This window comes from Amblyomma mixtum, chromosome 7 (genome assembly GCF_055824585.1).
Source record: "Amblyomma mixtum isolate Tamu chromosome 7, ASM5582458v1, whole genome shotgun sequence".
In the NCBI taxonomy this organism is placed as follows: Eukaryota; Metazoa; Arthropoda; class Arachnida; order Ixodida; family Ixodidae; genus Amblyomma; species Amblyomma mixtum.
Genome location: NC_143018.1, coordinates 20363460 through 20386384, shown reverse-complemented (window position 1 = coordinate 20386384; position 22925 = coordinate 20363460). Strand labels below are relative to the sequence as shown.

General features: G+C 46.7%; 1 protein-coding gene across 2 annotated transcripts in view; it reads left to right on the top strand.

Annotated features, from left to right (window-relative positions):
• LOC149335166 (ubiquitin carboxyl-terminal hydrolase 19-like) overlaps nucleotides 1-16709 on the top strand; it is a 48268-nt gene extending 31559 nt beyond the window's left edge. For both annotated transcript variants that reach the window (XM_089551832.1, XM_089551830.1), the window contains exons 20-25: nucleotides 740-851; nucleotides 1383-1483; nucleotides 2150-2192; nucleotides 5768-5996; nucleotides 7846-8012; nucleotides 10520-16709. In XM_089551832.1, the coding sequence (XP_089407958.1) occupies nucleotides 740-851; nucleotides 1383-1483; nucleotides 2150-2192; nucleotides 5768-5996; nucleotides 7846-8012; nucleotides 10520-10833 (966 nt within the window). In that variant the 3' untranslated portion in view covers nucleotides 10834-16709. The remainder of the gene's footprint in view (nucleotides 1-739; nucleotides 852-1382; nucleotides 1484-2149; nucleotides 2193-5767; nucleotides 5997-7845; nucleotides 8013-10519) is intronic.
• Nucleotides 16710-22925: the final 6216 nt, after the last annotated feature.

The window sequence follows — 22925 nt, the reverse complement described above, 5'->3', positions numbered from 1 at the left end:
TTTCTTCAAAACTCTCCGCAAAATACTAGCATAAAAAGTGCATAAGTGCTCAGGAAATTGTTTTACATGAAATTAAATAACATATTTAGAATCAGCACACAAAAATACATATTCCGTGAAGATTTCTTAACTGTGACTTCATTAATAAAATTTTTTTTTTCAAGACCAGTGTCCCCCCTTAAGCAATTCCATCTAGCATTGCATTCTTTTTTAAACTCTTTATAGGCCTTTCTGGTTAACATCCCTGCCTTTCCCTCTCTCTCTCTCTCTTTATAGGAGTTAGATTTTGTGTGCCATCAACGACTTTTTTATGGCGTAGTTCTTCTATAGTTGTCATGAATGAAAATAACTGCAGTTACCTTTTGTAAATGCGATCACAAATTTGAAATCTCTGCGAGAAACTACATCAGACTAGCAGTGGTTTGCTTCCTGTGGTTCTTGGTGCACGGTTTCTATGGTCGGGACTGTGATCACCTCTGTGTGGCTCCCCATTGTGTGCATAAACACAGTACAGCGGAAGTCCAACAAATAGACTTCATATTGATCGAAATTAAAAGGAAGAGGTACAATTGGCCTGCATGTGGTGATAAGTGGCAGAACTAATCGGTCTAGAGTGGAAAGCAGCTAGCATTGGAAGCAAAATGTAGTCAAGACAGCAAAGCGATGGAGTTAGGAGATACGTTTGTGTAGTGTGCTCACGTGGGTGGCTGACAGTGGTAATGTGTATGCACTGACCCAGGGTGACTGTACGAACCAAGGCAGTGGAGATGGCAATGGAGCCATGTTCATGGTTACAAGCATAAGTACGGAGACCGCAACCTGCAAGTCTGACTTTGTTCTTGAAGATGAAGGTGAGGGTCGCAACATTTCTCATGTCATTACTGCCTGCAAAATGAACGGAGGTTGGTTGCTTTTGTCACGTAGTAAGCTTTTAGAGTTGCTGCGCAAAAAAAGAAAGTGCCCTACACGTAAGATGTTAAGCATATATGGGTTCAGGACATTGCCTTTAACCAGCCTGTGAAAACGTTTACCACTTGAGACACTTTTCTGTGAGGTGTGCCATTTTCAGACAAGAAAAAATAAATGAGGTAAGAAGAAAAGACGTGAAAGTGAAGTATGAAAGTCTACAAAGTTGAAATTTCAACTTGCTTTGGGTTGATTTTGTATATGCATTAGCTTCTTGGTCAAATTGGCTAGCATAGGGTTTTGCTAGGTGGTGGCTTCTGAAGAAGGTTCACGGTACAAAAAAACAATCCTGTTGGGGAATTGCGTCATTACACACACTATTGTGCCAGTAAGAACCTGCGATGCTGTGGTGAACTTGACAGCTGAGACATGGTACCAATGTGTTCACTGTTTTTCTTTTGTGTGTGTGTGGTCAGGGAACGAACCCTTGAACTTGAACGGAGTGGTCCGCTTGGCGATGGACTGGAAGAATGACCAGCGCCAGGAGAACTACGTGCTTGTCGAGTCCAAGGAAGTGGTAGGTGGCACATGATGGGTCTCTCTCTCTCTGTTCTGCGCCTGGTTCTAACCAGTGTTCTTTGAGAACCACTGGCCCCATGCAGCTTGTGCTGATAGTTACAAACGTAACAGAGACAGCCTTAGGTGTATCTTTCCTTTGACTCAAATTTCATACAGATGGGGCATTTAATGGTGAAATTTCGCGCTGCCACATTTGGCCACGCAGTCTCCTGCTTGCAGAGAACAGCATATTTCGACTTATTGTAAGCGACCCAAACAGCTACCATCATCTATCTCGGCATTGGCCAGAGACCCCCTATGAATTGTCGCCCTTGCTTTGAATGAAATTATTATGTACTGATCTAGGAAAAATGTATTATACTTGCCCCCATTAATGTCTCATGTGTTGGTGATATTTTTACGGAGTAAATTAGAGTGATAAAATTGAGGATGTTCAGATTGCAATTGCTGGTCTCTAAATTATGTCTCTGTAAGCAGCTGAGACCGTTTGCATTGCTTCTAAAGCGGTCTCTGCAGGATTCTTTTGCAAAATTTTTAAGAGCCGCACAGCTGCATATAGTGGCTGGTGAATTGCAAGCAGGCTGTTCCTGGAGCCAATTGTTTTCAAAAGGTGGCCTCAGTGGCATTCTTCATAACTTTCATTCTTTTTTTTTTTTTTTTTCAGGAATATGCAATGTCCGATGATGACCGCAACATGTCCATTTACGGTGAGTTTTTCACTTGGTTGCTGTGCAGATTGCCCCTGGGCGGAGGAGTAGCTGACGGGTGTTGTTGATTGCCCCCCTTCATGTTCTTAGGGGGGAAGAGGGTCCTGAAAAGAAAAAAGTTTATTAGCGTTCCCCTTTCCACCCATCATCACCAAGAACCCCATTCCGGGAAGTAGCTCTTCCGGTCACCGTGTGAAATAGAGGGGGAGGGAGGGGCAGTGGAGTTTATTAAGCCGCAGCTATGAAATTTTCAGGAAGCGTGTTTTTGTGTGCTGATTCCAAATATGTCCTTCAACTTTATGTGAAACAAAACCTTGCACACCTGTGTCATGTGTTATACTGGTTTTTTGCCAAGAGCTTTTAACAAACCTTGTTGCACGAAACTTGCTAAATTGCATCGTATTGGTTTCGTGTGACATGAAGGAATGCATTAAGGGTCAAATTACTATCCCGCCTATCATAGAACATGAGTTGCAGGGCTTTGAAATTACCACTTCAGAAATGGGAATACAGTAAAAACTCGTTAATTCGACCTCCATTAATAATTCGGAAATCCAGATAATGCGAACTGCAGGCGTGGTCTCAGCCCATGCTCATGTCAGTCTATGGTGTAAAACGCTAATTCAAACGCAGCATGTCTTGCACTGCTTATTTGAATGCGCCTCTGAAGGGCGGCCTCGTCTTGGCAAGCAGTCGTCAAAATAGCGCTGCTCAAACCTGAATCATGTGTTGTAGAGTTGCCCGCGCACCTCTTGACGTTCACGCAATAGCAGGCATGAGGACAAATGGATGGATCTGTGCCCGAGAGTAGCCCGAATGCATAGTTTCGGTTTTCTGAGCTTTGCATCAGCACGCGGTGATGACGGCTATCAGCCGAATGTCAGCCAGGCAACTGAGCCCAGCTGTGCGCTATTTCAGACACTGATTGGCACTGCTGTGCATTTTCCTCGCTTCCATCTGTGTGGTTCTTCCATTGTATCAAAGCTGCACGCTTGACACGTGCCGCTTGCTGTTTGCACGATGAAGTCTCTTCACCCACAATGTGGCCGCCTCTGAGCAGGGTCTGCCGCTGCGGTGTCACTCTATAAAGCACACCGGGAAGGTCCTTACCATTTAGAGAATTTCTGCTTCAATGCTTGACAGTGTGCATGCGCATTGATGGAACTGCAAAAAAATTAGTGGTTGTCACACTGTTCCCATCATGAAATTAGGCTACCTTGCCCAATCTGTCATCAAATTTTGTCGCGGTGCAAGTGGCTGTTGTCAATTTTTTTTTTTTTTTTCAGCCATTGAGAATTCGAACTGAGGTTAATTCAAACATTTTTTTCGGTTCTTTGAAATACGAATTAATGAGCTTTTTACTGTAACAACTTTTCTTCTCATTGTTGAAGTAGCAACTTTGAAGTTTTGTGATAGGCAAGCTACAGTAATTTTGCCGTTATTGCATTCCTTGATGTGAAGAGAAAGTAACGGGACGCAATTTAACTCTTTCGCTACCGCGCCATAGGCCACCGATCGCATATGATCGATTCAAATCGCCCGCGCAAAAAAGCTCATTTTGGAGAGTCGTGTACGTGCTCCGCCATCTAGCTAGCGAGCTCAACAACTGCTCTTTCGATTGCAGCCTTGGTTTCAGTGTTTTGACATGAGGGGGCGCCGTGAAAAATAAAACTTTGAACGGCCGCAGCAGCGTCCGCCGGAGAAAATGGCGTCCGCGTCGCCGCGCGCTCCTCGAAAACGAAAGCTGACACCGAGTACGTCGGCCGGTTTCGGTTTTGTTTTTTGCGACGAAAGCAGTGGTTATTAGTTGGGCAACAATGTACAAACGTTGGATTTCGGTTTCGACAGCCAGACTTCGCCTCGGGAGCCTGGTACGTCAGCGCGTACTTACATACAAGTTTTGTTTTCGTTCGCTGTGGGTTTTCTGCGGTTCATACGGTTTGTAATTGATGAGAGTGGTTTATTTTTGTGCTTCAGGGTCTTGACAACGTATGGCGAAGGCAGTTTGCCAAATGCTCAAGGTCGCGTCGCGTTTTTCAACCAAGACGACAGCTAGGTGTCCATATCGGCACATCGCTGCGGAGCGGCGCGCGGAGATTAGCCCGACTTCTTGACTTTTTTTTGATGCTCTTCACGGCGGAAATGATGAAGACCGTGTGCGGAAACACTAATAAGTATGCATGGATGAAGATTTTCAGCAAGTTCGGTGTGACGGCTCATGGGAAGATGTAAATCTGTTGGAGATGCTGATGTTCATTGGAATCATCATATACATTGGAATTGTTGACCTGCCGCGACTTTATTTCTACTGAAATACCAGAATAGTCTATTCTGGCCCTCTGCCATCAAAAATCATTTCTAAAAATTGGTTTTTCGCTTTTTTTGTTGTTTTTTTTTGCACGTAACGGACCCGGATGATTCAGTGGCAGCAGCATCTATTGGCAAGACTTTGAAAGTGTCCTGGCTTTCGAACCACATCGCTAAAACTTATTTCATTGATTGTGGTGTTTTAGAGCTTGCCTAAAATGCCAAATTTTATCAGCTGGCTTTCAGGGAGCAGCTCATTCAAGAAATCTTCGGGTATGATGAGGGAAATGAAGTCCACGCCCCCAATCCTCCCATAGAATCCATTCAACACCAACCGAAAAAAATTAAAAAAAGAAGAAACTGCAAGCTCGGCTATCAGAGAACAAGGGAGGAACAGAGATAAAACCTTATGTGAAGCACCTGTCAGTCTACCTCTGCTTCACATCTTCACCCCTGATTGCTCTTCACAGTGGCACCACAGTCATGACCCCTGACTTGACAGGCCATGGAAAGTGCAGTAAATTTTTCTCATAGCTGAAACTGTGCATAATGACAGCTATAAACATGTGCAACAGTTTGTATATTCCAGTTTTCCTCTAATCAAGTTCTGGCTTAGTGCAGCCGGTAATTTTTGTTTTTGCTATATACTTTTTTTGTGTTTTTAGCAAATTTCACTAATAAATGTTCATTTACTTTCGCACACACAACTCTTCTGTTTGTGTCATTCAGAAGTGTAACTAATAAGCTACAATTTCATGCATTGCAATATGTGCTGGGTGTATTAGTTCTTGTGAAAAAAATTTTTCTTTCCGTACACTCCAAATCGTCCATTTTTCTGCGGTAGCGAAAGAGTTAATGAAGTTTCTGTAAAGCCCTTGGCAAAAAAAACTTCCATAACATATTACATAAGTACGCTAGGAATTGTTTTACATACAGTTAAAGGATATATTTTGAATTGACGCACAAAAACGCATGTTCCCTGGCAATTTCATGGCTGTGACTTCATTAAAAAACATTTCTTTTAGTACCTCGTAACCTCCTTAACCCACTAATTGTCGTTATTTTTTTAATGGTACTATAATCATCATTTATTATCCGTGCTGCCATCTGTCGGCAAACCAAAGAAATGCTTTGAATGGGCACCACTCGCTTTAAATCAGACACAGAGTCAGCTTATGAGGGCGTCAGTTTAGTGTTTCTTTAGGCAGTGTGTATGCTACTGCCATAGATGGACCTGGGAGAATGCCCTCCTGTGGGGGTTCTCGCAGAGGAGGACGGCATCACGCTGGACCAGTGCCTGCGGCTGTTCACGGAGCCCGAGGTGCTGGACCCGCAGGAGGCCTGGTACTGTCCCGGCTGCCGCGAGCACCGCCAGGCCACCAAGGAGTTCTCCCTGTGGCGCCTGCCCGTCGTGCTGGTCATCCAGCTGAAGCGCTTCTCCTTCACCCGCTCCATCTTCCGCGATAAGATCGACAAGATGGTCGACTTCCCCGTCTAGTGAGTGTTGGGAAGGGGGACTGCGACGGTTTTAAGCATGAAATGCTTTTAGCTCCCGTTGTCGGCATTGTGGTGACGTCACGCCGAGACCGAGAGCCACCATCCGGGCACTGAAATCCACTCATCCGGGCACTGAAATCCACTCATCCGGGCACTGAATTCCACTCATCCGGGCTCTGAAGCGAGAACATCCGGGCACCGTACGAGACATAACGAGATTCAAGGAGACTAAGCCCTCCTACGGGACCGGCATACAAGCGCTGGTTGCTCTCCAAACGGGTCACAAAAAATAACTGCTGCCAGTGTCTTCTCAATGTTCATCAAGATATCAGTCGAGCTGTGCATTTGATAATGCACGGAATTATAATTTCGGATTTCTAATAACGCGTGGAAAAAGCACATACATGCCACAATACACTTTGTTGTCATACGTGATCTCTTAGGGGCTTTGAGAGAAGGCCGCTTAGAGAAAGAGGGCGAGAAAGGCTTTCGGCGGAAAACTTTCGCTCCCTCCCCAAGGATGGCGCTGCGGTCCCACACTCACGCATGTAAAAGACTGGCCACTTGGCCCCTTCAAGCCCTTTCCCCCTCTGGCAGGCAGATGTATACACGCTCGCAGAGTATTCGAATGCGCTGCATATACATTCTTGTCAGGCCTGCGTCTCGTCGTGTCCGCGTGCGCTTCTGCATCGTCCTGGATTTCAATGCCGCCACCGTCACAGCTGCTTAAGCCGAGCAATGGAGCCTGTGTTATGCCCGTAAACATTTCATGCTTACTCTACTCTCGGTTACGGGAGAGGCGCAATTTTTGTTTACTTAAAGGAGGATGAGGGGATCGAAAGCAACTTTTCTATTTTTCAACTTGAGAGTGATGAAATTTGGCAGACTGGCTTAAAACAGCATCAAACAATCAGATATAAAGTGTCACAATGACAGCTTCAGTAGGTTCTCTTTTATCATTGTTTATATGTTGTCCCCATGTTGCTTGCCTGTGGAAAGCCTAGCATGGAAAAGAAACAGGCTGCAGGTCTGTAAACGCTTTTAATATTTACTGAGAAGTGTGGTGTAAATCAACTCTCTCCTGATTTTTTTTTTTTAATTTCTCTGCTCTTTTTTGAAAGGACACAATATGTACCTTTTTTTTTTTATGTCTAGAACGTATCATGCTCTAATTACCATGTAATAAAAACATGTGAGCCTAAATGGTAAATCTGAGACTGTCTCGGCGCAGACCACATTTCACTGATCACAACAAAATAAATGGGGTAAAAATCCATGCACCCATTGCTGTGCTACACTTCCCAGGAGCAAGGTATTAAGCTGAAAACAAACTTTCCAGAAAGCAAGCCTGAAAGTTTTGAGCTAGCACACACTGTCTATATGTAAATGCCAACAAGTATATTTATTTGGTGCGCTTAAAGTTTAATCTTAGGTGAAATATTTCAGTACAATGTAGAAACAGTGTTGGAGATGTCAAAAAGTGTACTTTTCAAAAATCGACTTTTTTCACGATTTTTGCGATCTGATCCCCACATCCCCCCTTAACATGGGACACTAGGGATCAAAAAAGCATAAATGAGCAGGGGATGGTGGAGAATCGTGTGTGGGTGGATAAAGTGTTGGAAAATTGGGCCGCGCCTTTGGCTGTAAGGTCTCCTGTGAGGGACATTTGCTTCTTCATCTTTGAGCTGTATCCAACTATAGTATAGTGTTTGTGGAAATTTGTCTGTTTTCTGGATGTATTGGTATGTTTTCTGGCATCCGACTGTCATCTGTGCAAATGTCTAGTTTATCTGCTTTTTTGCAAACAGGCCGTGCTTTGCAACCCGCCTTCGCTGTCTGTCTGCAGTGGCCTCGACATGAGCCCCTACTACTCTGGCCCCGAGAGCGGCGAAGGACCTCCTCCCATCTACGACCTGTTCGCCGTCACCAACCACCATGGCGGCATGCTGGGCGGCCACTACACTGCATTTGGACGCTGCGTCGATCCTGTGGACTCGCGCCTGAGTGAAATTGGTGAGCTACGAAACTGGAATGGGGCTTCAGTCAGTGCACTGCTTGTCGTGCATATTCATTGCAGGATTGTTAAAAAGTATAGACACCAAATTTTTGTTCTTTTTCTTTGTAACAGTGCATAACACATTAGTGTACAGGGTTTACCTGCAGTGAACACGCGAGTAGATGGCCATGCTCTTCACTGGACAACTGCGTCCAATCTGTCCATGTATTGAAATGCCGGTGAAGATAAACCTGAAAGTGGTGCTTAGCATCATGTGTCACTTCGCTTCGATGTGCCGCTTTTCGGACACAGTTGCCCTCTGAAGAGCGCGGCCATGCGCTTGCTTGTTCACTCCAAATATCACATGGATCACCATGCGATATTTGCCCATGACCAGTAAATACAGTAGAATCCCCCTATTACGCTCCTGGGTGCTGCATTTTCTCGGTTGTAAAGTTTTTGTGGCCCATTCCTGACCAGGCTCCCGCAGAAACACGTGCAATACAAACTTGGTTATTACATCGCAATTGTGGCAGCATACCCCCATGCTTTGTCGCGAGTGTCACTTTGCGGTAGTGGTTTACCCTGTTCCGGAATTTTGATGGCCAACATTTAGCGCACGTGGAGCAGCGATGCTATACTGGCCGAAGGGGAAATATATTCTGTCGGCGCCAGGCCACTACATTGATCAGCGGCTTTCGGCATGTTACACCCACATCGACGCAGAACACACCTGAGGGTGGTGTGAACTTTGTTGTGGCTATTGCTGCTGCGGCGCGAGTGTGAATGAGACAGAGGGCGCGAAAACGAAACTATGCTGCTTACATCAAACTCCACGCGGGCAGTGCTGCATGAAACTGATGTGCGGGTTGGCTTTGATGCATGTTTTTTTTCATTTGCATTTTCCTCATCGCCTGCAGCTTAAAAATGCAATTTCTTGATTGGAGCACACGAGAATTGTGTACAATTAAAGCAGCTGCCGTGAAAATTGCACAGCGGCATGCACGCGTACCCAAACTCTGCCCACTCTGTGCGCCTGCCGTCTTCGCTGCTTCCTCCCAGCCATCAACAGCTGCTCAGGCAGATGGAGAGCTGTTGCAGGGTGTTTGTGATTTTCTGCGCATGCAAACGATCGCAAGAGCTGCAAAGCCTCGAAAATTCCAGAGGATTCCAGAGGAAAAAATTCTAAAAAGGATTTCAATACTCCTCAATGCAAAGCTTGAGTGCAGCTTTGTCTGCTGCAGCGATGCAAATGGCAGGGGAGCAGCATTCTCTCTGGCGGTGCTGAGCTGCCATTCCAGCAGAGCGCACCTCTGGATTCTGGCTTCGATGGCGCTGAGTCGCTGCTCAAGCAGCTCGTTTAGCAGCAGCGGCAGATGAAGCATTTCCACCGGTTGCGTTGCTCATGTTTCATGAAGAACTGGCTGAGATTATTTTGTATTGTATTATATAAGCAGACGGTTTACACTAGGAATACAACGCTGTGAGTGGCATAGCCGACGCAGACAATCTTATCGCGTGCAGCGCATTTCACAGCACTGCCTGCCAACGGAGCGCGACTGCAAGGAGGCAGCGCGTGGGGGCGTGCAGCCACAGACAGACCGACCTCCCCTCCCCTAGCCACCCTACCTCCACTCATGCAGTGGTGATGGACTACAGCACGCACCACTCTGGCGCCATCTATGAGCGAGTGGCGGCACTCTTGTTCGCTGGGTTTGCTGGTGGCGGCAATGCGTCTCAGCCCACGAATGGGTGCTTAAGAGCTGAGCTTTAAAAAGAAGCGGCAGACAACTGTATGCATATTTTTTTTTTCACTCACTTCCTGGCTACTACATTTCCTGGCTGGTAAGTTTTTTTTCCGCAGTATGTAACAGGGGGTTCTAGATCACGTGGTACATGACAAAACTGGGATATAATCACTGCTTCATTGTTTCCATTGACTAAAATGCTTAAGCCAGCCTGTATGACACAATTGCTGAAGCAGCAGTTGCAGTTTACTTATGCCTCATGTGACCTATACTAAACTTTTGGTGCAAAAAAAATTGGTTTTTGAGGAAAGGAAATGGCACAGTATCTGTCTCTCATCTTGGTGGACACCTGAACTGCCCCCCCCCCCCCCCCCCCCCCCCCCTCTGCTCCAACACAGTACTTGGCTCACCAGGGCACATAAATTCAAATGCTCATTTGTGGATGGGCATGCATTTATGTCCTGTTTTCTCTCTCTCTCTCTCTGGCGTGGTGTGTTCTGAAATTTTTCCTTGTCCGCATTTCTGTGTGTTCTTCTTATTGAACTTCCATTTGCTAGTGCCCACTCATCCTGTCTTCTTTTCTTTCAGTGTTTGCTTGTGCATACTTTGTTTCCTGCTCAAAGTCGGCACAGTTGTTTTATGTTGTCGCAAAGTTCGTACAAGCGAGGTTGTCCAAAGCACACAGTAGAGAAACAGGCTAAGGAGACTGAAACGACGGACAAGATTAGGAGCAGTGTACGAAAATTGTTTTATGTTCTGCCCTTTTTCTCGGGCAGGCTGGCGGCTGTTCGACGACAGCCGCGTCATCGACGTCTCAGACACTCAGGTCGTGACGTCGTCGGCTTACATGCTGTTCTACCGGCGCCGAGGCACCCCCTTCGAGCTTCCTGCCTTGGTGCCGCGCCCCGCTCCGTCTGCCGCGAGACTCGTGCCCGTGCAATCGCAGAAGCTCGTCAAGGACCAGGAGAACCTGCTTGACCAGGAGCTGGCATGCCTGAACGACAGCAACAACAACCGGCATGCCACCTGCGACAGTTCCGACGGTTCGACGATGGAAGATGATGAGGACGACATGAACGGCCCTGACTGACAACAGTGGGACTGGAGGATTAACAATCTGCAACGGCAACAGCCTCGGTGGTTTTGAAATTGTTACTTTTCCGTTTTGCGTGCGGAGCTCTTGTTTTTGTTTTTTAAACGTCGTCCTTTGCATTGTGGTTTTGGCGAGCAACCTTTTGCTTGTTGCCTGCTGCAGACGTGCGGACAGTCGGGTTAGGGCAGCTCTGGTCCTGGAACGTTCATCCACATGCAAGATGGTGTAAATTGTCCATGACTGACTCTAAGGCTTGGGAGTCTGTGTCCTGTGTGGTGTTTAAATTACTTTCTTCTTAACATTTGTTTCTTTGTAAGGCATCTGTGGTTCTGTGAGCAGCTGTTTCCATTTCTGAGAATGGCTGTTTGCTCATTGCACAAACCTCGACGATCAGGATCGACGTAGCTCTAGTATATTTATTCAGGCGCACACTACTGCATCCAATTTCAGGCCCTGAAGGTCATTGGTGACTACCAGGCACTTCAGAGAGATCGCACAACTGTATCTGTCTTTTTCAAAGCATTACACACTGCTGTGCATCTTTGAAATTGTCAGTTTTTGCTGTTTAGCTTAAATGAAAGAGCAGCTGGTTGACACTTTAAATTTCTGAAAAAAATCACCTGTGTGTTTTGCTTTTTTTTTTTTTTATCTGAGCAATGTCTGCTTCCCTATCTGCATAGTACCTTAATTTTATGTCTGAAAGCCTAGACAATACTTGTGGCTCTTATTTCGGACAAGGGATGTTCAGAACAAACGGACAGCCTTGCTATATCCTGTTGAGGTTGTAGGTAGCACAATGCACATTTATCGAGAGGTGGTTGGAAGTATAGTCAGTGTTCTGCAACACTCAGATTGCCGTCTAATCAGTGTCGTTAGGCAGTCTCACCCCTAAAAGAAGTCTTATGTTTGCTCGTGGTTGCTAAAAGCAATGGCTGGACAAAAAGGGTCACTTGGGTCGTGCAGAGAACAGCCTTAAATGCATGCGAATTGTTTTTGGGTTCTGGAAGGCAGGTGGGAGAACCTCTTAGGTGCACTCATACTTGTGAGAAGTCATTGCATCAAGTCGGCACAAATGACTTTCACGATTTCATTTTCTTGCCATGTTCACTGTTTTAAGGTATATGGGCAACTGAGCAGTTTTGCCGTGATTTGTCCATTAGCTACAAGAGTTTAATGTCTGCCTCTTCACATTATGCTAACAATGGTTTGAAAACGGCAACTGAGCAGTTTTGCCGTGATTTGTCCATTAGCTACAAGAGTTTAATGTCTGCCTCTTCACATTATGCTAACAATGGTTTGAAAACGGCAACTGAGCAGTTTTGCCGTGATTTGTCCATTAGCTACAAGAGTTTAATGTCTGCCTCTTCACATTATGCTAACAATGGTTTGAAAACTGCAACTGAGCAGTTTTGCCGTGATTTGTCCATTAGCTACAAGAGTTTAATGTCTGCCTCTTCACATTATGCTAGCAATGGTTTAAAAACGGCAACTGAGCAGTTTTGCCGTGATTTGTCCATTAGCTACAAGAGTTTAATGTCTGCCTCTTCACATTATGCTAACAATGGTTTGAAAACGGCAACTGAGCAGTTTTGCCGTGATTTGTCCATTAGCTACAAGAGTTTAATGTCTGCCTCTTCAGTGAACATTATGCTAGCAATGGTTTAAAAACTGCGGTTCTCATTCGTCTTGCGTAATTTAGACGCAAAAGTAAACGGCAAGTCTAGGTTATCCCCAAGAAAGACACCTGCGGTGCATTTGCTTGTTTAGGTGCATTATCGAAAACAAACAGCTCCTGTGACATAGGATTGGACATAGCTCAATTTATGCTCCAGATTTTCTGCTCTAGTTATGAACCCGACTCCAATTTGTCTGAAGAATTTGATCGGTGAAGTCACCCTCGGTCATGTGATAAAAGGCAGCCATTTCAACCGTTGCTCACTTCGGGAGAAATCTCGTTGACCTGCTCTTGCACTTTAAGTTGTTTATGTTGCTTAGAGTAGAGGAACGAAATCAGGGTTACCGTTCGTGCTAAGCCTGTGCTTGCTGTAGCCATGCGGGTTAATTTATCTCTGTCCAGTCTCTGCTGCATGTGAGTGCAACTACAGCAGTCTCTAATTTGTGCATCCTAATGTCGAATGCGTTGAAAATCCCGGCAGCATATTGGCCGTGCACATGTTGTGTTCATCTGTGGGCTGTGTCGTGGCTGCATTAGCAAAGCTGCCACTGTTCGTTTCATTATTCATCTCAAGCGACTGTAGCTTCTTTTGTCGTTGCAGTTTCATATTGAACGGCTGAACTGACTCATGTGCCCACCTTTTGTGATTTTGCTTAGGCCTTCCAAACACAAGCCCACATTGCAACTCATGTTCAATACCTTTTTAGTTGTACTCATCAAACAACTGCCTACCAAGGGGTGAAAATTTGCGAGATGTCTGTACATGTTACTGGTTCATAAGTGGCCCGTGTAAGTATCTTAAGGCAGGCAGAAACTGAGTGATGTAAATGATTCTTATTTTAGCAATGCTGCTCTGCTGTTGCTAGGCTGCTAATTCCATACATGTTAACAAGCAGCAATGCCTTTGTGGCTTGGTTGCTAGTCTAGAGCATGGAATGCAGTCTGTGGCAGAGCCGCTTAATCCAGCAGCACACAAAAATGTTAGGTGCTCTCGTTCTGTTTATCTGCCCATGCTTTGCGCTGAGCTTTGAATGTGACCTAATGGCTAGCGGTATAGCATGCACGAAACATATTTCAAGTGAAATTCTCCAACACACTAAGGTACTTACGTGGCGTGTCAGCAGCAAGAGCATTTGTCTTCCTTACGAAAGCTTAGAGGGCTACCAGTCATTTACCGTATTTTCCGGTGTATAAGACGCGGTTTTTTGTCAAAAATCTTGCTGGTGCGTCCTATACAAGGGTGCGTCTTATATGCGAATTTTTCGTTTTTTTTTGCGAGTTCAGAAATTACTCAGGTTCATGCTCAAGCTTTTTTCACCGAAAAAATATCACTACCAATGATGCGGTAGTAACACGGTTAATACTTCAATACGGGGACCGCCGTGCGCAACTTTTTTTAGGTGAACTTTATCATGAAACGGCGGGGATGACGACTTCCAGAATCGCAAACACGCGATCGTTTCGGAGGCGCAAGCAAAAGTAATGTGAAATTCCAAAAGATGGCGACAGTCGCGCTTCTCGCCATTGTCAAAACAAGCCAAGCCGGCGTTCTTTTTTAGTCATTCTTTGCAACTTCGCAACCGTGTATGTATTATGTCTGTGTTGGTGACTTCGGCGTGTGTTTTCCACTACCTACACCTGTCATGCTCGGTCTTACTACAGTATGCCACCGAAGTTGCGCAAGAGCTACACCGCAAAGTTCACATTATCTGCGGTCGAGTGTGCTACCGAAAACGGAAATCGGGCTGCGGGCCTACGGAGCTACGGAGCTTTTATGCGATCAGATGAGTCCATCCATGGTTCATTTCGCGATGGTCGAGCAAGCGTGTTTAATTAACCCTCACTAGACTAAGTGGGTAAATTGGGGTGCGTCTTATACACGGATGCGTCTTATATACCAACTTTTTCAATGAGAGCCTTCATATTTGGCGGGTGCGTCTTATACACCGGAAAATATGGTACTGTGAGTAGGTAAACTGGTTTGCAGCTCTCCTCAGCCTTGCCTTGCAATCTTCCTTAATGAGTAGGAAAAATTTTATTATTTTATTGCAGTTCGGTCGAGCTCTCCTCTTGCCTGTTCTCATGACTCTTAAGCAATTTGTAGTCCATGGCTTATCATGTATGCATTGTCTTATCAGCACAGTTTTATAACATAGAGGTTAATCCACAGGTGCTTGGTACTGAATATTTTTTGCGAGTATTAGATTTTAATGTTGGGAGTAGCTTTCATCATGGAATGAAAGGCACACTACAGAGGAAGGCCAAGTCAACTGAGAGTGATAGATCAACGTTTCGAAACAGGATATGTATTATTTTCACCGAGAAAAGAGCTTTGACTAGCTAGAAAATTACACAAAAGTGATGCTACATGTCTCACAAAAGTGAGACATGTAGCAGTGCTGTTGAGTGAATTTTGACCATGCTTAGCCATCTACGTTGTTTGCTGGTCATGATTCGATAGTCAAATTTGCCTGTAATGCAGTATTTGGTAGCTGACACACGGGAACCGATCATATGCTGAGACTTCAAGAATTAAGCATCTCGAGAGGTGGGGGACATTAAACTGTGGGGTTCTCATTGGTTGGCAAGTCAAGCAGTTTCATTTCTGTTCAACGCAATAAACCGTCCGCTTTCATCAGGCCACACGTGCTCACAAATCAGTAGTTGTTTCCATTTTAATGTTTTCTTTTCTCCTCACACGTAGCAAGTACCGCTCTCTACTTGTGAGGTGCATTTGCAGCTCTACACCGATTTCATCAACTCCCGCTAAGCTCACGGTTTTCATGCTATGCCGATTTTGAGGCTTCGCTGGCTGGCTTTGCATTCTCCCCGCTAATGAGGAGCTGGCGTACGCAACAACCTCAGGGGCACGAGCTTTCACACTCTACAGAATTTATTGCTGAAGTGTAGCTTGGTTTTCGCTCTAATTTCATCGTTGGCTCGTTTCGTAGTGTCCTAGTTTCACAGTGCCCATTTTGCCTGGAAAGTCCTGGCATCAAAGTCGCCAGTGATTTTCTGCTTTTGTAGTTGCTTTGGAGCTCTGCTGTTCTGATTCACCGCGTTCACGCAGGATTTTTCATGCAATCCCATTGGTTGCATGGGGTAGTAGTAAATGTTCAACGGAATTGGGGACTTCATTTGTGATTCACAGCAACAGTCATCTTTCCTTGTCAAGAAAATTGTTAGGGTTTTGTAAGGTTAACTTAGAAGATGTCTAGCTTAACTTATTGCTTCCTTATTGTTTTCATTTCATGCCTAGTGTAGCCGCTGTCTTACTCTGATGAAAGAAAACAGTGCACAAACCACATGTACCACACCATCTTTCCACATGCGTGCCAAGATGGTGTGGAGTCATTCACATGTTGCTTGATTCAAACGCACAAATTATTTTAAGTCATTGCCAGTTTGAAACTTTAGGTAAAAATAGCAACACAGCTACATGAGCACAATTATTACTTGAAACAGGAGTTTTCCAGTTAACTACCCATCAGTGTACTGATGCTCGGACACTGTCCACATCACTGCATGCATGATGCCAGGGTATGCTCTGAGATTTTCGTGAAGCTTAGAGAAATCGGAAGGCGTCGTAGTGTTTGAAAAAGCTAGCTTTTATTTATGTAAACTTGTGCCAAGAACATAAGAGTCTGTTGTGACTTTCAGTGGCACCTGTACTTTAACGCACATTTAAATGCTGTGACATCCTGTGACCTAAACCATCCACACTTAGGGGATAGTGACTCGAATTGCTAGCCAATTCATATAACACATTTGCAAGTGTGCACCGATTGCATCGCCCTTTGCGTGTTTTTAATTTCATGTAGGCCTTTTTGTGACATTTCCCAAATCAACATCCTGAATATCCTAATCTCTGTGCGGTTTGATTTCATCAACATAACATGTTAGGCTGTAGTTAACTGGGCAGTCACAGACTGTGGGCAGTACTTTTCACCTGACGTGATGGCTCAGATGCTGACGTATTGTTTTTTTCTCAGTGTTTGTTTTTCGTTCAACAGTGTTGTCTTTCTACAACAACAGTGTTGTTTATTTTGTTTAGTTGTTGATGTAGGGTGGAGTGTTCAATCTTCAACTCAACGTACGTGTTGTGTGCGCATGTCTGCCTTGTACCAAAGCTGTATATATTTTTACCTCAGTGGTCTGATTTGTTGTTTTATCAATAAAACCTGGCAAATGAGCATTAGATTGACTTCTTGTGTGCCTTTTTCATCGTGGGCGTTTTTTGTCTGTGCTGCCTTATCTGAAATTGATCACTGTATCATTGTAGTCTCTATGATAGAGAGCTGGCTGTTGTCAGATTACTCAGATCAGTCACTTTGCACTGTCATGCACGGTAATAGTGTTTTAGTAAAAAATATTGCCAAACTTAGCACTTGTGGAACTTATATACCACCCACCTTGACAATCTGGGTTCAAAACAGAAACCTCAAGTAGACTATTATCAAGCTTAAAATAGACTAAAATCTGGCGGCGAGCATTGCCACGAGTTGCAGTCTTCATAGCGCGTGAATGGTAGCTGAATAGGGTTGGGGAAATACTTTTTGGTTCGAAGCGAATATTTAGGTTACTTCTGGTGCACAAAACAGGTTCACAAGAGGCATTTTGAAAACTGTGTGCTGTGTTTTACACAAATGGAACGCGACCATGATTGTAACGTGAGGGTGCGAAACATGAAAAGTGTGACCGACAATAACGGTACTTCCTAATATGAAATTTGAGCCCAACTCAATTTTGCTATGTGTTGAGGCCAAAAACTTAGATGACGCTTAAGCTACCCTTTACAGTACAATGCGAAGCATGGCCGCTTTGCAGTAAAAAGCTTCTAAGCTATTGCACTGAATGAATGCTCCTCAGTGGTGTAGAGGGGTGCGGTGCAACCATTGCCCGGCTGTGGCGTCTTGTGTTTGTTGCTCTCTGCGAAAACACATGGCAACTTTCGTGTCTCATTGGTTCAAAGGAACACTAAAACCACAAAGGACTCGTCTTCGTTTAGAGAGGGTCACATTTGGTGCAGGGCGTGCCTGTTCCCATGACGTGGACTCCACAAATGGCCCCGTAGTCGCCCATGTATGTGCTAGTTGATGGTTCGTCTGCCGATTCATGGCATACGTCAACTCGAAACAACCCCTAGGCGCTGCGCGAACCCAGCGACGGCAACCAAAAAGGATGACATCATCAAGCGGCTGTATGGCGCACAGAGCAAGCCGAACACCGCCACTTCAGAATGCCAATCATGTGGTAACATTTGTACCAAAATTGTGATGCAACTGCTTGTCGTACATCGTTCCGGTTGGTGTCCTATGGTTTCTCTTTGCATGTAGCTTACATGTGCTAGTCAAGTTGGAGGCTAGCTTGCAACAGGAATTCAAACTGACAACATATGCATCTTCAATTGTGTGCCTTCCGAGACTTCCGTATCAAAGTTGTGATACAGCCTCTCTTCGTACAGCGTGTCAGGTGGTGTCATACATGCCCATGTGTGCGTGGGTGGTGTCGCACTTTGAAAGCCTGAAATAAACACAGCAAATCACAACCAAACGTCTACGTTGTGTGTCCATGTGGGAATGCGCTTTCGCATTCCCACATGTAAGTAGTCTTAAGTATCTCTGCTGAATTTTTCTGCTCGTTAAAAGTGGATTCTCTGGCTCTTTCTTGGTATGCTGACGACGTTTGTCCATCAGCAAAAGATGCACTTATGGCTGAGAAAATTAAATTTAAACATTTTCGCGCTACTCGATTCCCTCCCCTCTTGGATCTGCGCCCCAAAAACGGTGCCGACCTTGGAGAGGGGTGCCGACGCATGCTTTTTACTTGCTGAAGCGACCGGGGATGGCGACGCCTGCATTTCTGTTTAGAGCGCACATGGAGCGCAGCTGTTGATGATGATGATGATGTCCTCGGGCTGTTCAGCTCTCCACTCCATGGCTCTCGCGTCGTCGTCGGCGTAACCGGCATAGCTGTAGCCATTTTCTTCCTTCATGGCTGTAGCAAAGCGAAGAGCACGGCGAAGTAACGAAGGCACAGCGAGAATGAAAAGGCGGAGAGCGGTGTAGTGGTGGAAGAAAGTTGTGAGGTGGATAGTGGAGGAGGAAAGTACGGCGGGGGAGGCGAGAGGGGTTGCGTCGAGTTGGCGCCGGCTGTTGTGCAACAGATAGCCGTCATGTGTAGAACGTGCACAGCGACCATCTTCGAAAAAGGGACTGCGGAAGCAGGCAGATACCCCAGCAGCCCCGCCGTTTCAGGCGGCACACATTGGAGTGTTTTGAAGCGGTATATAGCTTCACTACAAGAGGTATCGGGCTGAGGTTGCCGTGCGTTGCCGATGACCAGGAGGCTAAGCCAAGGACCTTCTTTAACAAAACTTCTGTTTGGGCTAGATGGTGCATAGCTTATATTGAAATGAAATTTAAGCGCACCTTCAGTTTATAAGTTTAGAGAACCGGTAGATGGCCAGTGGTCAAACAGCATGGACAGGTCAAGTCAAGGTCAAGCCGGGGACGTCAAGGTCATGTCAAGGTCAACCACAATTTTGCCACGTGATCGTGATAGGGAGTGACGTGACGCCATCTTTAACCGAGTACATGATGGAAGGAGCGCCGGCAGGAATAAGTCGGCTTGCGGTGTCCACGTACGTGCCAGGCCGTGCCGTCACAGCCTCCTAAACTGAGTACATAACGGAAGTAGCACCGGCGCGCTTGGCACGACGTGCACACGAGTTCATGTGCTAGGCCGTACGCCGTCAGAGTCTGCAGCAGCGGCGCGCCTTCGCACGAATTCCACATGTGGTGTTCACGTGCTAGGCGCCTGAGCGGCGGCGCGCCTACGCACGAAGTCCAGCGTTTCTTTGGTATTTTCTAGGCTAAACCATCGTGAAGCTACCGCGTCTCACTCGGTTCAAACAAAGCTAAAACACCGTTAATTTTCATGAAAAACGACGCCCTGCCTTGCCCAAGAGAGGTGATTCCTTGCGCAAAGATTGTGGGCCTCTTAATTGTCGCAAATGTGTGCTGCTGATTTTGCTATAATCAGCGTAATATCCGGCCAATGTCACGTGACCTTGTGGCGTCATCGCAACCTGCCCATCGGATTGTGAGCAAACTGACCACCGTGGCAGGTGGCAGTTTAATGGTTGGTCGCGAGAGAGACCTCGGTCGCACAAGCCCCACCGGTGGCAGCACCTGCCATTGCAGAACAGTGGTGCATCCCTTAACTGCTGCACCTTTGAGCAAGGAGTGCTATGAGGACTCCCAGGGACCGAGAATGTAAAGTTGAGAATGACCAATTCCGCATATATAGGCATTAACTCTCGCGTCATTAAGGCAAAACTTAAATGTCCCCTCCATTTTTTTTTTCCATTTGTGGTGTTGATTACTTGGCAATAAAGTGCTATTATTAATGCGAAAGCATTACTTTACTATGTCGACGATTTCGTGTCCGCAAAACGTGTCGGTAGCGATTTCTCCGTTCGTGTCAGAGCTAAGCGAAAAAGAATGATTGTATGTGATAGGGGATGACGCACGTCAAATTTTGGTCGATGTGGAGTAATTGGTCAATTATTTAGAGCAAAAAATGCCAATTAGACGTCAAATGTATCAGACGCCGATATAGTGCGAGGGCATGAAAACAGTTCTAGACGTCAATATTGCGGGAGAAAAACGCAACCACGTGACAGAGGATGAAAAAATGTCGTTGTACGCCAAGTTAGATTGATCTGGAGAAATAAATTAATTGGAGGCAAAAAAGTCATCTAGACGTAAAAATAGCCCCGGATGTGCATATAGTGCGAATACGTGAAAATAGCGGTAGACGTCAAAATTGGAAGAAGTAAAAAAGAGGCATACAGTCAAAAGAGAGAAAAAGAAGAAAAAAGAGAAGCAAACACAAAAAAGAGAACACAATGTAGAGTGAAGCAATAAGAGGCGACGAGTGCCGAGCAGTCATCAATGCTTTCGCATTCTCCCAATGCGGATCGCCGCAGTGATCTCTAACGTTTTTATTGCGAAAGCAATACTGCTTGCACTTTCAAGCCTTTGCCGTGACGCGGCGGTGCCATGAACCCCGTGTGACGTCATGCGTGACGTAACGCCGAAGAGCTGGGCTAGCATATACAGTAACTCTAAGCTGGGCGACCATCTCGCGCCGTCGGAGGAAGCGGCGGTGCCTTCACCGGCGCCTAACTCCCGCGCTCTCCGCTAGGAGCGCAACAGATGTTGTGACGTCACGCTGGGCGACCATCTCGCGCCGTCGGAGGAAGCGGCGGTGCCTTCACCTGCGCCTAACTCCTGCGCTCTCCGCTAGGAGCGCAACAGGTGTTATGACGTCACGCCGAAGAGCTGGGCGACCATCTCGTGCCGTCGGAGGAAGCGGCGGTGCTTCACCGGCGCCTAACTCCTGCGCTCTCCGCTAGGAGCGCAATTGTGGCGTTACGCCGAAGAGATTAGGCTCAACTCACGTCGCTAGTAAGCAGTAGTTGTGCCAACCACCAGCGGCTTAACATTGCTTCGCGAAGATGCCGCCCACCGCTAGGGAAGCTCGTCGCAATGCGCGTAAGAGGCAGCAGCGAGCTATTCATCCTTCTCTCAGGTGCAAAAACAACAGCCGTCTACGCAGAGCGGCGGTAGACACGGAGGATGCGGGCTGAAGAAACGGATGAAGTTGCTTTCGCGATTTCCGGGTTTAACCAAGCTGAGCCTCTGCCAATTTTTCCATGGCTTAAAAGTAATTGATGAGGAAGCAGAAGGAAAAACAACCACATGTCGCCTGTATAATCCGAACCCACGACCTCTGAATTTCGCGTCTGACGCTCTAACAACTGAGCGACGGCGACGCGGCTGTACAATCAACTGAACATGAGAGTGTTCACCAGCGCCACCCTCATCCATAGCTGCGGACGTAGTAAATCCTGTGCCACGTAGGAACGTGATCGAACCGTGAGTGCGGAAGCTGTGCGAGAACCCTCTTATATGCTACCTATGGCATCAAGACTGCCAGATTCGAGGCCCTCGTTAAGGCCGGTTCACATGCAAGCGACAGCGATTGAGCGGCGCGTCGCAGCGAAAATTTCCAACTTGTTGAAACCTCGCCGCTCATCGCAGCGACGACTCAAAACAGGTTTTTCCGCCGCGGCAACCTGATTCGCTAGCATTTTCGCTTGCATGTGAAACAGGCTTTACGCATTCGAGCAGACAAGGGAAGGGGAAAAGAGGGGCTCGTTATGACAAACATGACGGAAGCCAACAGTCACCGAAACCAAGGAGCATAGGCGGACGACTCAACTTCTCCGAGTGGGGAAGGGAGGGGAGTGAAAGGGAAAGGAGAATGAAAGGTGCCGTAGTGGAGGGCTCCGGAATAATTGCGACCACCTGGAGATCTTTAACGCGCACTTGACATCGCACAGAACTCGGGCGCCTTTTCGTTACATAATGTTACGCGGCGGCCAGCCGAAGAATGAGACGTGGTGAACTATGGCTATGAGATGATTTAATGGCCGCTGGCCTAGCGCGGGCGCTCCGTCCCGCGCCACTGCCAGCTTCGTCTTCGTCACACTACCCGGGGCCTCCGAGCGATCGTCCCGATCGGTGACGAACAGACGGTGAAATGGCGATGGACTTGAGTGAAGGATCGAACAATATGTAGAAGATGGTGCAGTGCTGGCCGCCACGATGAGAAAGATGAGAGAATGAGTCCCGGTCCACGAAGCATCCGCGCCGTAGGGTGCCAGGAGCTGACGGCCGAGGTCTCTGGACGCACTGAACGGCAGAGGCAGGGGGACGGTGTCTTCACGGCTGGGTCAGTGGGGCCTTGGGTCGGTGGGGTCTTGGGTCCGTCGGGTCTTGGGTCGTCGTGTAGCGTGGTTCGGGCGGGGGACGGGGCTGGGGTGAGCGTCGAGGTCGGTTCAGGTCGGGCGGGCTGGGGCACGGCCGAGCGGCGCTGACCAGATACTCACGGCCGACGTCCACGGCAGGCCCAGGCTGCCGAAGCTCCGTGACCAGGATGGCGATGAAGGGACCCCAGCACCTCACACCAAATGTTACGCGGCGGCCAGCCGAAGAATGAGACGTGGTGAACTATGGCTATGAGATGATTTAATGGCCGCTGGCCTAGCGCGGGCGCTCCGTCCCGCGCCACTGCCAGCTTCGTCTTCGTCACAATATATCCGAGGTTAACAATCTGAAGCTCGTTATATCCTAGGCGACGTACTAAGGTTCGCTACATCCGATGTAGTATAGATCTAAGTTCGTATAGCTAGAATACTACATTCATAGCCCGATGGGCAGGTTGACACTTTCTACTGACAAACGCTGGTCCCAATTTCCGCTCGCGCTGACCCCTTTAAAGGTGCACTGAAGAGGATTCTGAACATGTCTTTTTGCCGCGGGAACTCGATCCACACGTTCCT